The 14764-nt window shown below is 39.7% G+C and overlaps 1 protein-coding gene across 6 annotated transcripts in view; it reads right to left on the bottom strand.

Annotated features, from left to right (window-relative positions):
• The window catches only part of NAV2 (neuron navigator 2), a 206466-nt gene that overhangs the window by 13711 nt on the left and 177991 nt on the right, over positions 1-14764 (bottom strand). For all 6 annotated transcript variants that reach the window (XM_041399202.1, XM_041399198.1, XM_041399197.1 and 3 more), the window contains 11 exons: positions 12163-12215; positions 10867-10890; positions 10680-10754; positions 7215-7298; positions 6513-6624; positions 6041-6186; positions 3828-3836; positions 3252-3424; positions 1276-1429; positions 648-807; positions 72-172 (listed from right to left, as the gene is read on the bottom strand). In XM_041399202.1, coding sequence (XP_041255136.1) covers positions 72-172; positions 648-807; positions 1276-1429; positions 3252-3424; positions 3828-3836; positions 6041-6186; positions 6513-6624; positions 7215-7298; positions 10680-10754; positions 10867-10890; positions 12163-12215 — 1091 coding nt within the window. The remainder of the gene's footprint in view (positions 1-71; positions 173-647; positions 808-1275; positions 1430-3251; positions 3425-3827; positions 3837-6040; positions 6187-6512; positions 6625-7214; positions 7299-10679; positions 10755-10866; positions 10891-12162; positions 12216-14764) is intronic.

Raw genomic sequence — 14764 nt, 5'->3', positions numbered from 1 at the left:
TGCAAGCTTGAGTTCCCTCACACATTCTGAAATCACCTACATTTCAAAGCTGGGGATGAAACACAACTCACCTCCTTCCATTTCATCTTGTCCTGGAAGTTGACAATTATTTTGACATGCCTGCCTCCTTCTTTCCGGGCAGAGCCATCTCCACTGTCATCCAAGAGCATGTCTGTGGACAGGAAACATCAACAGCTTCACAGCTGGAGCTCAATTACAATGGAGACCATTCTGGTTTATTGTAGTCAAACACAACATGTCTGGGCTTCACATGCCCCGAGGTAAAGCACAAGAACCAGGCTGACTGACTTCCCTGCCACACAGCCCTCTCAAAAAGGGAAGGTCATTGAAAATTATTAGCCAGTTACTCTGTATTTTCCTTCCTATGATATATCCCCTGGCAAATGTGCACCATTAAATGGCTTTAAACATGACTTTTCAGAGCTGAGGTCATAATTGGACACCTCTGACCAAGGGTGTAGCAGACCTATGATGATATTTAAAAGAAGGCTCTGTGCCAGCTCGTGACATATTTCCACACCTCAGCTGTTAATAATCCTCACGCTTTCATTTTTCCATGGCTAACCAACTCAAGCCTTCCAAGTGCATGATAAAACCTGCCCCACCACCCTTCTCATTAAACTCACCGAGACTGGTTGACTCCGTGAGGTTCAGGCTGTGTTGAGAGAGACCCACCGAGTGTCTGGGAGAGGAGGAGATGGAAACCTGAGACTGAGCCCTGCTACAGCTGCCGTGGTTTTCAGATTTCAGCCGATCGTTCTCTGCTTTTAACTTTTCAATCTCACTCTTGAAAAGACAAGTCAGACATTAGAAGGCACAGCGAAAACATGATTATAAGATAGCAACATAAGAAATTTAAGAATAAAAGGTAGTTTAGCAGAAATGCTGTTTCCACCACATTTAATTAAGGATTTTAATTATTAAAATGTCCTTTCTGTGAAACTTTTCAAAGTATCCTAAAACACCTAAATATGTGGGACTTCACTAACACTGAAATGCAACTACCTTAAGGCAGAGAGTGTGGAAACATTTGAAAGCCAACAAAATGCTGTCTCCAAAATGCTGTTTCCCAAAATCCTGTCTTGGGGTTGAAACAGCTGCAGCTGAGAGCAGCAATGTCAGGTGTTCAAGCTGACCTTTAATGAAGGTTTAACACAAGGTTAAAGAGAGCCTTTAGCTAGCACTCAGATGGGTACTGTGGGGGTGGCTGGCCACAGCAGCACAGGCTCAGGACGCGGGGTGGCTGCTCCTCACCTGCATCCTGTTCATGGCCTCGCGCAGCTGGTCCAGCTGGTGGGCAGAGCTGAGGGCCTCCAGGCGGATGTCCGTCAGCTTCATCTCCTTGTCGCGCAGCTCGTTCCGCAGCTGCAGCACCGTCTCGGCCTCGCTGTCCGTGCACTCCGAAATACTGCAGGACACCGACAAACACACGTTTGTTCCTCTCCTTCTGCTGCTCCTCCGGGATTTATTAGCAGAAGAGGAATTATGCTTTTTATTCTGCTTGAAGCAGGTAGCAGTTGTGGCTTATTGAATTAGTGATGCTGTAAGTCAACTATTAAACAGGCCATGGATATTTTAGAGTCTGGTGAAACAAAGATGTCTGAGGGTAATTTTTTTTAAATCAGCCTGAAACAGAATTCTCTGAAATCACCTACTATCGGATAGTCTTCATTTTTTTTACGGTAGTTGCTATAAAGGAAAACTTCTAAAGCCAAAATCTAAATAAATTAAGGGGGTGCAGGTATTTAACAGCAGTTGGTTGGAGATTGATGAGTTCACAGACAGATTTAAAGCTCACCAGGTGTGCACAGCTGGGTTTCCCTGAACTGCTCTGGAGGGCTTTGGAACTCTACACCTATTCAAGCATGATAAATTCCTGGTCACTTTAAAGAACTTACACTTAAAAAAAATTTGGTGGCATTTTTTTTTCCCTCCACCCACCAAAAAAAAAAAAAAAAAAAAAAAAAAAAATCAGAGTGAGTCACAACATTCCAGCACATTTGTAACTGCATCTCTATAAAGATCAACCATGCAGATGGCATGCTTTAAGGGAAATTTTACCTAACATGTCTTTCCCTAAATCAGTTTCATGACAGATGTTTTCCCCACCAAAAAACCAGTAAGCCAAAAGACACCAGTTTTACTTGTTCTCTATCCTTCCCCCAGTTCACATATTTACTCTTTGTTCATATGTATCCTTTTGGCTTCCATAGCAAGGTGAGATGTACCCATACAGCATTTTGGCTGATGACAGATGGGATCATCATTTGACAATTTTCTGGCCTGAGAGTTGTAAAGCACAACTTGCTGTAGTCACCAGAAATGCACTGAGTTAGGCTCAAGAGACAGAAGAAGCTTTGATACAAAAATCATGGGGGATTATCTTCTGCTACTGACATTGCATCACTGTTATACAGCTGGAAGCTATTGCTATTGTTTTCACCTCTTCATGTGAAAACAAGTGGAGAGGAACTACTCCAATGCATTTGTTCTGAAATCAGGCTGGAAGCTCTGCATGACCTCTCAAGGTCAGGAGGCTGTCTGCTAATTACGGGTTTCACAATACTGACTGTTACAACTTTCTGTATTTATTTATCCTGCTCTAGTGACAAAGCTACTGATGGAATTAACATAAAAGCTGTTTCACTAAATTTTCCATGTACATTCTCAAATGTGAGTTCAGACTCAAATTGTTAAACTTTATTTCACAGGTGGCCATGGAGCTACAGAAGGAAAGAGGAGTGGATCATCTCCATCCACCAGACACAAGCAGTTAGATGAGCTCATCTGTATCACTAGTCCACAGTATTTGATTTCCTTTCCTTTATCTGAATTTGTCAATAAAATTGGGAACTTATCACAGCAGATTAATACAGTATGTGCTGTGTTTAGACAAAAGAAACAAAATCCCAGATTTGACATGGTTTGTTTAATTAACAGAAGAGATCCAATTAATTTGGCACCTCAAGGTCACCCTGGTTATGAATATTCTTGATAATCAGTACATTCTGAGAGAGCAACCCAATGAAATATTTACACTTCAGTACTGATGCAATGATTTTTGGCTTCCTGGACACTAATGGAAAGGTACTGGGTTGGGAGTCAGCTCATGCATCTTTAAATCTCTGAATACATTGAATTCAGCATTTCTGTCCTCTGCCTTTCCTCTACCAATGGAGCAAGATGCCTTTCATGCTGTTTTCTGTCTAAAAATTACAAAAATCACTTACAGGGAATTGGAATGAGAAGCTCTCAGCAGTGGTGTTGAAACAGTGGTCTTGTGGTGTGGTAGCTTTGGTGAGGACGGTAAGGAAGAATCAGTCATCTCCTCAATGTCTGAATGAGAAGATGCTGACTTGGGAGATTTCTTTTTCCCAAAAGCTTGCTTGAAGGAGCTGCGTAACTGGAAAAAAAAAAAAAGAAGACCATAGCAGCAGATCCATCATTAAGAATGAAACCAGGCAAAAAAAACCTCACAGAGTAAAAACTCTCAACATGCAAGTACTGCAGATGCTACAGCCATACTCACATACACAGTAACATGGGTGAAAAATAAAAAAGCTCTTTTTTTCCTTAACTAGTTTATCAGATTAATAAGGTCAATAGGAGTGGCTACGGATGCTTCCTATTTTTTAAGAGCTATTTGACAGCAAACTCTGTTCAGTGCAATAGGCTTTACAGCAGCATGGTGACAGCTTGCAGCTGTGCTGGCACAGGGCCCAGCCCAGGTTAATGGTGCTGGAAGGGTTAGTGGTGTCAATGGGGGTTAGCTTTGTACATCCGAGTTTAAAGTAGGTCCTCCTTACCTCGTTGACCTGCCGGAAGAAGTGCAAGCAAAAGGAAATGGGGGAAGGAAAAAAGACATGTTTTAACAGATAAAGCCACTGGTAAGGGAAGTTTTGGATTTCTGAGACAAACACAATCAATGATTAACAAAGACAAACAGTTACTTTAAAACCAGAGCCCTGTATTTTCCAAAACCAGGAGTCTCAAACCACATATGGCCATTTTTTTTCATTACCTGAGGAAGACACCAGATCCAAACTCTCTTAACTATTTAAATTACATATTCTCCTTAGCTTATGCAGAGTGCTTTGGCTAAGAGCCAAGTTAGTAATGTATTTTTCCTTGCAGGAACAGGTATTTCACCACTTGAAAAGACAGCAACTTCTCTACCTACCTGCAACTACCATAACCTTCAGTAATGTGACTGCCATTTTCCAAACAAGAATTAATATTCAAGTCATTAAACTGCTGCGACCCCAAAGTTACAATTCAACAGGCAGTGTTCAAGAAGCATTTGGACAATGTTCTTAGATATTTAAAGTTTCACTTTTAGGGAGCCCTAAAAGGTAAACCCCATGGAATCAAGGTCTGGACTTGATGATCCTCATGGTTCCCCTACCACTCAGGATACTCCATGCACACCTTTTAATGACATTGCAAAAATTGCTTACGTACACAGGCTGGCTTAATATGAGCTTTTTAAGTTAGACAGAATCTCCTACAAGGAGAAATGTTGAAACTCTGATGTTTCAGCTCTGAATGGACATCTGCATTGCTTCTACATGGAACACAAAGACCTTAGCTGAGAACTTCCTCAGCAGTGGTGGAATAAAGAATCTCTGAATCAGATTCAACTCACTCTTCTCTGTAGTGTTTTACTTTCCAATCTTCACTTCATAGCAATGATGTACTCATTTTTAATGACAACATAAAAATACTGTCCTGTTTCTTCTACTTCACAAAATTTTATTTATTTAACTTTATAATAAAAAATGTTCCCTTAACCTTCTTCAAAAATAGTTATCTGATGAATGAGAAATGGAGGCTGATGTAAGACCATATCCACTAGGTTACAATAACATAGAATAGAAGCTAAACAAGAATTTTAAAAAGTGTTTATCTTAACCAAAGCTTAATGACTACAAAAGTTTTGTGTCACAAACTAAGGGTTGCTAGAAATTTAGAAGTTACAGCAATTTACTTTGTCTATATACTAACGTACAGTACAAGAAAGATTTGGACAAGATGTTGTTTCCATTCTACCAATTATTTAAGGGTGGCAATGCTTCTTTTGTGAAGCAGCTGGCAATACCAAGAGATACCAAAATGAAACCTCTGAGACAAGAGAGAACAACAAGAACTTATTCAGGAAGCTCTTTCTTACAGTTCAGGAGTTTCATCAACATTTTTGAGAGAATACTGAGCAAATAGCTTTTACCAGCTCTAACCACATTTTGCATCTCTACAGATTTTTCTGCATACCCAGGAGATCCAGGGAGATTTAAATTCGGTGGGAAGAAAGGGGTGGATTGTGTTACTGACTACAATAAAGGATCTAGGGACTTCAGTCCAAACTACAATCAGACTAGGTCACTAAGGCGGTTCTGGTCTAATTGAAAATGGAGTTGAAGACAATGTACCTTTCCTCCAGTACAGGGTACCTTGTACATAGTACATGATAAGCAAAGAGGGAAAAACGGGAAAGGACAGGTAAGTAATGCAAAAACTTCCAAAAGAGATGTCCGTCACAAAAAATTTTTAAAGGCCAGTGTTTTTTTATATTATTCTTAGCAGTCCAAGTTAATGCTGGACAAAGAGTTCTTAAACTGTCTAATACGTTCACCTATAAGAAAGCCCTGCGAGATAAAAACAAAAGAAAACCCACAAGAATGATCTTCTCTTGTGAGTTTGTTTTACTTTAATGACAGCATGCCATTTTCCTTAAGGGACTGGACACCCTATTAGCCAGAACTGATCTTTGACAGCTACTTCTGATTTAAGACTGGCCTTTTAGCTGTCAAGCTAAAATTCAATCCTATGAAGAGTCAATACAAGGATATACATCACTTGCAACTCAATTAAGCCTTCACAGGAGAGTTTACCCAGGATTTAAGCAGTGCACAGTCCTTGTGCTGACCTGCTGCACGAAGCAGGAAGGAGCAGCCGGGTGGATTTCACCGCGCGTGTCCTGGCAATTTCACAAAAACCTCAGAGTCTGCTAAAACATACTTACCCAGTTCTTCCTCTTTTTTTTCTTGGAGTCGCTCTCGATGTTGCTGCCCACACTGGAGTGGCTGGTGGCACTGTTAATGCTGGAGACACTGTCCGAGGAGTGCTGCCTCCGGATCCGCAGGTCTGTGGGCTGAGGAGCTCCAGGACCTGGATGTGAACGGAGGCAGCGTCAAAATTATCTAGGAAATTTGATGAATGGCATTAATAATGCAATCCTGAAGAAATATTTTGGGAAACCAGCACTCTGACAATCACTTATCCCAATGGATGGATTGCGTATTTGAAATCCTTGTTTCTTGTGACGAGATTAAAATCTGAGATGCTTCAAACTTTTCCTTCAGCAATTTATCACAGTGTAAATTAGTGGGTGACTCTGGTCTCTGGGTAACTCCGATGGTTACATCAGCTATTACCCAGAGGACTAACGTCTTACTGGAGAGCCCTGGAGCCTGTATGTGGTGCTTGTCTCTCACCTTTGCAGTTGAGCTCAGGTGTGTTGATGACTCCATTGATGGCAGCCTGAGCAGCAGCATTTTGTTTCTTCAGGAGTTCAATTGTCTTCCTTAACTCGTTCAGTTCCGAGTCCTTGAATAAGGGAAAAAAAACATATGATAGTACACAGGAGAAGAACACCAAAGGAGCTGCTTTTCCATCTAAGTTTTGATAGTTCATAGTGAATTTATGGAATATATATGTAAAAAGAGGTGAAAATGTGGTTTAGGATACCTGGGGAAGCACACCCTCAACAGGGTGCAAAACAGCTTGGGTATTATGATACAAAAAAAATGCATGTATTCTGTAATGCAGAAATAATGTCTATTCAAGCACAGTGTCCAAAACCACAATGCTGCCAGTCTTGTAAGTATTCTTCTTAGTGCTTCTTTCGAACATGCCCCTGTATGGATGCACTGGGATGAAATATATTAGAGAAACATCCAATACTGAAGACTTGTGTCCAAAGCAACAATTGATAGGAATGAACTGATCAGTTGCCACAAAATCCCAGTGCAGTTTCATACAAATTATTTTTTACATTTTACTCTGTCACCACAAATGAGGGAGCTAAGTCAAACTGACTTATGTTTGTGACTTTTTCCCCCACACAACAACAGAAGGAGCATGGGCAACAATGCTGGAAACAGAAATGAAGACTTCCAAATCCTTTTGAAGCTTGCCTTTTGTTCTGCTGTCATGGTCAGGCTCTGCAGTCGGATTGTCATGTTCCCCAGGCTCTGCTCAAACGCTGCCACCAGGTGAGCCTGAAACCAAACCACACAAGAGGAGTCAGTTCTCTTCCCCCAAAAAGGAGTATTTCTGCAGGTATTTCATCAGTCCACCCAGTGCATGGCATTTTTTGTTGTGTAAATGGTGCAGAAAAAACAACACTGCTTAGAAAAGGTCAAATGAGTGGAGAACACATTATGGAAATGCTTGCCAACAATAAAATATAAATCAAGTTTTTCTATAAAGAAGAGTCAGGCAGAAATTTCCCTCCAACTAAATTACTATTTTCCTTTGTGCATAATTAAGGCAAAAAGATGTTGGTAGTCGCAGGGGTGGAGGCTCTCACTGTGGATATCCCACCAGGAGAACAGATGCTTTGCCAGATAATGCACCTGCATCTAAGACTTCCATATTTGAGGGTACCTCACTTCCAGCCAAGGTCAGCTTGCTGCATATAATCCAAAATTCCTGCTGCTTGGCCAATTACCCTCTTTTCTTTCCCCAAGGAAAGGAAAAATGTACTCTGTGGAAAAAAGATTCAACATTCTTCTCCCGAGAAGCACGGAGAACACAGTGTCCATTACATGAAAGACATCAGCTAGGAATTGAAAATGACTGAGAAGCAAAAAGAAGGAAAAGGAGATTGGGAAGATGGAAAAGAATGCAAGAAACTGTATTTCTAGAGCCATGACATGGCACTGTTTTATGGATACTCATATGCATACATAACTCATCACAGGTGTATTTCAATATGTATTTGTCTCATTAGCCATAATAATCTACACTATCCATTAAAAAATAGCTTTATTTATCTACTAAAAAGAATTCTATATGCACAATAACAAGTAAAATCATGAAATCTTTCCAAGCAGAAAAAGATATTTTCTCACCTAAAAAATACAGAATAGAAAAACCTTTCACAGAGCTATTTCAGACTCATTCAGCAGCAGCAGCACACTGCTGCTAAATAACTGTTCTCACATTCACAATGAAAACAAACATGAGCAGTACAATAACACGGGGATGCACAGCTCTCATTCCCATCAGCCCCTATGAAAATAAGCACAGCCGAGACTGTGAGAAAATGGCAAAAAGTAATTCAAAACCTAACACTACACACATAGGAAAATCTAAATATTTATTTTAAAAACACAGAATGCACAGCTTCTGTTGGGGAGGATGAACACGAAAGAACAAAGCTGATATTCAGGGATCCTTAGCAATACTTTTCAAAAGCAAAAAATAAATGGGCAAGCAGGAGTGCATGAATTAGTAACAGATACAAACCCTTAATGCTTTGACCTGAGCCTTAAAAACCTGAGCCTTAAAAGTTGCTCTTTCAAAACCGGATCTTGCCATCATTCCTATTTCAAAATCATTCAGTGAGCTATGGAAAAAAATATATCCTCCTTTTCTATAGCTGGAGCAAAATGTTTTCAAATTCATGCCCTTGATGGCTTGAGAAGCATCAACAACTGCAGTGTCTATGCAAGGAAATTCAGGGAAAAAACTGTAAATTGAAGAGATTCGTTTGAATTGCTGAAGTTCTAACTGCCTTTTTTTAAAGGAATCGTGTCTAAAGGAAATGTCCAAGTGTCTTAACTAACAGCACTTATTAAACTAAATATTTTTGGGAACAGACCTTGCCTTTTACATGGAAAAAGGATGTTCTCAGGAAGGAGGTGGCTAAAGACTGAAATTTAAGACTGAAATTTAATACTGGGACAGTTATAGCAACATCTCTGTTGCCAATTTATGGACAGATCAGGGGCAGACTCAAGTCTAAGAAGTTTAAATAGCATGAATAAAACACTACAAAATTTTAGCAAAGTGAACTAAGTAAAATATTATCAAAATAATAAATTATATACTTCGTTTGTTTTGGTTTTGTTGGCTTTTTTTTTGAGAAAAGCCCATAAGAAAAACCCACAAAAACCCAAATGACCCAATCCAAACAAAAACATACAGGAGTGTACAATAAAAACTGTTCTCCACAAACAGAGTGGTAGTAACCACACAGAAATTCTTGGGCAGATGAAGAGCAGCTGGACCAGGCAGTGAGCAGAGCAGCCTGTGCTGAGCACCAGCCCAGTGACCCTGAACTGTGTGAAGGAGAAAGCAATAAAGCCAAGGCAGAGCCAAATGAGCTGCTCAGCTGACAAGTTCTTTGTGTGAAGGACACAAGCTGGGTTATTTAACAACATAATTAAAAACCTTTGCAAGAGAATCTGGTCCTGCTTTCCCACAAATAAAAGAAGCTTCTGAGGGAAAACCAACGCCTGTATCCATCCCCTTTGTATTTGAAAGGCAAATATAAGATTTAACTTTTGAAAGATGTTTAGACTGTTTTCTTTTCCTCTTGGGACAGTAACTAAGTGGTTTTAACTAAGGGCAGCCAAAGCCCTTTTGACTTCTCTGTTATAACTGTGCTCTTGGTTTTCTGGCCCCATTTTCAAGCTGGATGAAGCACTGAGATGCCTAGAGTGGACAGCACAGGCTTCCCCTCGAACCTTTCCTGTGATACTGCGCAGGTGAAACCTGTCCTTTCCTGTTCCACGCTTTGCACTCCCCCAGTTCCAAGAGCTGATGGACAGGGAAGTCCCCTTCAAGCAGCATATGTTCTGATGTTTATTCATTCCCATAAACCAGGATGTCAGTATAGTCTGACCTGCTGACTATTCATCTCCAGCTTCTTTACTCCAGAATTGCTTATTTTCCTTGCAAGCTTCTGTGTTGCAGATTCCTGCTATCTGTGACTGCAGCACAGAACACTCAAATAAACTTGCTCAGGGTCATATAGGATTGCCTCAACACCTCCTGGATTCCAAGTATTTTTTCCCCCCAAGTGTCCTAAATTACTTATCCCTCAAATTCCTGAAAGGAACAAGCAGAAGTATTGTCAACACTGACAAAAAGTCATGTATCTCAGTTCTTCAGGCTTAACTTTAAATCAGTTTCCAGAGCCCCTTATGCCAGTAGTATTTATCATGCCATTAACCCACATCTTTATGCAACAGAAAAACATAATGCATTTCAGTCCAAGTTTCTATTAACTTTTATTTCTACCAGTTATAATCTTTATCTGTATCTCATCCCACCCAAATGTCAAAGCAAGACACTGTTTATAAAAAAAGACCCTGTCTCTTCTCAGGACCTTAAGATAGCTTACGCAGGTACAAAGCCAAATTAATATTATAACCTAGTTTTTAAATACAGATGTAAGATAACTTAGTAGGGCAGAGGATGTTATTTTTGGACATGTCCTCCACATGCATGCAGTTATTTCTTTAAACACATCAGTAATACGAGCTGAATGTTATACACATGAAATATTTTTGTCACTTAAAAATCCTGGGTGGTAATTGCTGCATTAAATGCATCCCGGGTTAATGTTTGCTCTCAAGAGCTGTACTCACATTAGCAGTCAGCTGAGTTGTCAGAGCTGACACTTTTTCTTGGGATGCGTCCAATTCCCTCCGCAGCTTGCGAATCTGTGGGTTTTAAGAGAGCACTTTATTGCATCATAACAAGGAGAAATAAAACAGCAAGACATAATACAATGCACAGTGTCATTTATGCTTGTCAAAGAGGACATGCTCTTACCTCTGACTGGCACTTCTCTTCAGGCTGTAAAATAAAAGGAAGTATGTGAGGATATTACAACATAACCAGCCTGACATATTTATGCATATTATCTTTTTGTATTTCAAGAACTCTAATATGAATTCCCTATTTTGCATTCCCTGATCCATATTCAGTCTAATTTCATCTCCTAATTTATTTACTCTCAAGGAAAAAGAAAATAGGCTGCTGGAGGTACTTCCTTCTGCAGGAAGGAATTTGGGCTCCACCTCAGCCTGCTGACCAGTGCACCTGTGATCTCAGTCACGGAGGCGTGAAGAAGTCCTGGCTCTGTCCATAAGGGACTGCATGAGGCTCTGAAGAGCCAGGACTGCCACAGAACTTGGCTGATCCCAGGCAATTCCCTTCATCCCATGCTCAGCTCTCCATGGGAAGGAGGTCACATTCTTGCATTCCGAAGTAATGTGAAAACAAAAAATTAAAAATTCCTCCCACTTGGGTGCTGCCTAGGCATTGTGGCAATGAAATAGTGAGGACACACAGCCAATTGTGAGGATGCCAAGTGGATGTACTGACCATCCACTGTGGTCAGCATGACAGAACTGTGGCTACTTGGCCTGTTTCTAACCAGTTATCAGCTAAGGAGAAGTATGGGGTAGGAAGTCACACACTCCACAGTTTCTAAGAAAACATGCCCACTACCAGCCACCAGGAAAATTACAACCATCCAAACACACTACTGGGGACACTCGTGCAGCAAGCACAGGAACCTGAAGCTCTGAGTGCTCCCCTGCTATTTTCAGACTCCAGCCAGCCTTATTTTAGGATCAGATAACCAAAATGAATACACACATGTGGAGAAAATGTTACTGGCACAGTGACTAAATTGCCTTTTTTTAGAATTATTTATGCATTGAAAAGTGAACTTCTTTAGTAGTAAATCATTAATATAAGGATGGGATGACTTTATTCAGCAAATTTTGGGATGCTATAAGTAACGAAGTTCAAATCTCCTCATATCTACTGAGGTGCTTTGTAGCAAAACCTACTTAGCACAGCATAAAATACAGACTCAAAAAATCAACGGCTGCTTTTAGGCCATTGAAGTATATGTTTAATGTGCTAAATATCCACAGGCATCTTCAAGAACATAAACATCTTCAAGAATGTAAACATTCCTTTCCTAGCTAGCATTCAGAACACAGTCAAATGAAAACTGCTTTTTTCCTGCTCCTTGAATGGCAAAACTAGTACAGCAAGACCAGCCAATTCAATAATTTTGATGAATAAATACACACTTCATTTCATTATACTCACTGTGGAATAAATAGATGATGTACTGGACACCAAAGAGAGAGAAGAACCATGCACTAAAGGATAGAAAATAAACACAATGAATTTAAGTGCACTAACCACAGGGTGGAATCACAAATCATCCACTGTAAACCACCAATCTGCTGTACAAATACTTTCACAAATTTCATCACCCATCATAAACTTAATTATATTATTGTACCAATAATGTACAGTTTGAAGCATGCATTGCCAGCTGACACAATTCATAACCTTGGATTTGGTAAAGCTGTTTTAAAATTCTCATAATACTTGTTTTTTTGGGAAAATTAGGTGTGACCAAGAAAGTTTACAAAAGTTTTGATGAAGGTCTGTTCAGAGATAAGTATTTCTCTGGATATTTTATATTAAAATTCTTGCAAAAGGGCTTACTCAAGATTAAAAAAAAAACCTCCAAGAACTGCAGAAGGGATTACAAAATTAAATCTAAGTATTTAATCTTCAGTTTTAGGGGAGACTGAGCTTTTTTTTTTTTCCTAAGCAACAGTCCAAGATGGGAATGTCCTGAGAAAACCACAACACCCAGCTCCACTGTGTAACCAGATGCCCAGGAGAAGATGTGGAGGACCCAAGATAAAAAAAAAAACAACATTGTCTAATTTTGGGGCTGTGAAATCTCCTCTAAATGCAGCTGTATCTAAATGCTGACTTGAGGGAGCTGCATCAGTGCACCAATGAGCCCAACGTTCCCTTTCCCTGCAGGGTTTCTTGGTCTTTCTTTAAAGCAAGGACATTTTTTTAACAAGGCAAAGTTTGTTCTCTCATAAAAAATTAACAGTGAAAACATAGCTATAAAACTTCCTGGAAAAGGATTCATTTCAAGCAATTTTTGCATTTAAATTCAATAACAAACATAAATGAACGAACTGACGACCTAGATGATCTTCAGAGGTTCCTTCCAACCCTAACTATTTTGTGATTCTCAAGGTTGTTACCATCCTGATGTCTGTTACTTAGGCATTACAATTTACATATAAATATAGCATCATTTCATTCTTTATTACACTATTGAAAAAAGTACCTGAAGCTATTTTTTCTGCTACTGAAACATACAAAATTAGTTTTCCCTTATTTTTATTTTTAGAAACAAATAGTACTGAACTGAAACTTTCATTCAAAAGTCAGGTAATTGAACACAAAACAAATGAAATAGCACAAAATCACTTTTTCTAAGACCTCCAGGAAAAAAAAAAAGGTTTAGAAAAGCTGCCATTTTGCTTTAATTACCTACTGCAATTCTACATTTGTAATAAATGGGTTCTGCTTTCCCACTGACATTATATCCTAAGGCAATATTGGAACGAGAAGTAAAGAAGGTCTAAGTTGGCTTCTGAAGGAATTTAAGACAATTTAGAAAACCCACAAGAAAGTAAAAAAAAAACCCTCACACACATTTGCTTTCTCTGGGTAATCATATTTTCACTTAAAATGATCTTTCTAGTTAGATATTAAGGGCTGTCCTGCACTAAGAACATAAAAAAAAGTGGTGTGAGTCAGAGTCAGGCTCTGTCTAATGATGTGCTCCAGCCCTGGCTGCAACCACAGCCCATGTTTACTGAAAAGAATGAAAAGAGGAGACAGATACACAATGATTATTCCCCAGGTACACCTTTGCACCTTCTGGGAATCAGCAGAGATGGAAATTCCAGGGGTAGAAACTGCAGTCAGACCATTGTTTTGGCTGCTGTGACCTGTCTAACATTAACTCCCTTAACTGCTACTGAATCCACTGACACATTTTGTCTGTAATGGAAAATTCTCTTGCGTTCAGAAATGTAATTCTCTGCAGTTGTTTTAGACCTGCTCCTGAATCAGTCAGTAAGTTCCTTGAGTGTCCCCATGGCATTGTGCTAAGAGAAGGAATGGATGACCAATCTCTTTGTAACAAACAAAAATTCAATACACATCTCTTCAGCCACCACTTTGCAAGCTGAAGACTTCTATTTTAACTTTGTGTCACAGATGTTCTGTGCTTAAGATCTCCTTCTCACTTTTCTTTACTTGCATTGTCCCATTAAGATTTTCAAGATGGAAAGCCCAAAGTGAGGTAATATTGCACAAGGCCACAAATGGACTCACAGAGGGAATATAGTATTATTTTCTGGTCTGCCTCCCTATGTTCTTCCTTGTTGAATTTTTTCCCTAATAGAGACATAACCAAAAAAGAGCCCTACCAACTGGCCTGAGAGAAACCAGAAACTTTACCGTGGACTTGGTCAGACACAACACGGAGTTAGCATCAGCTGGCATTTTTAACATCACATTGGGACTTTAATACAGGAGAGAAGACACAAAATAAGAAAAAAAAGGGAAAGAAAAAAAGGGAACCCTACTCCTGCCTTGTGAAACACCACCATCACACAGAATCATAGATTTATTTAGGTTGGAAAAGACCTCTAAGATCATCCAGTCCAAACATTAACCCAGCACTGCCAAGGCCATGAGTAAACCACGTCCTCAGGTACCACATCTACACAGCTCTTCAATTCCTCCATGAATGGTGACTCCCGTGCATCATTTGAACACATACCTAATTTCAGATTTCTCATTTCAAGGACAACTAAGG

This window comes from Onychostruthus taczanowskii, unplaced genomic scaffold (assembly GCF_017590055.1).
Source record: "Onychostruthus taczanowskii isolate IOZ18803 unplaced genomic scaffold, ASM1759005v1 scaffold159, whole genome shotgun sequence".
Classification (NCBI taxonomy): Eukaryota; Metazoa; Chordata; class Aves; order Passeriformes; family Passeridae; genus Onychostruthus; species Onychostruthus taczanowskii.
This window is presented reverse-complemented; position numbering and strand designations above follow the sequence as displayed.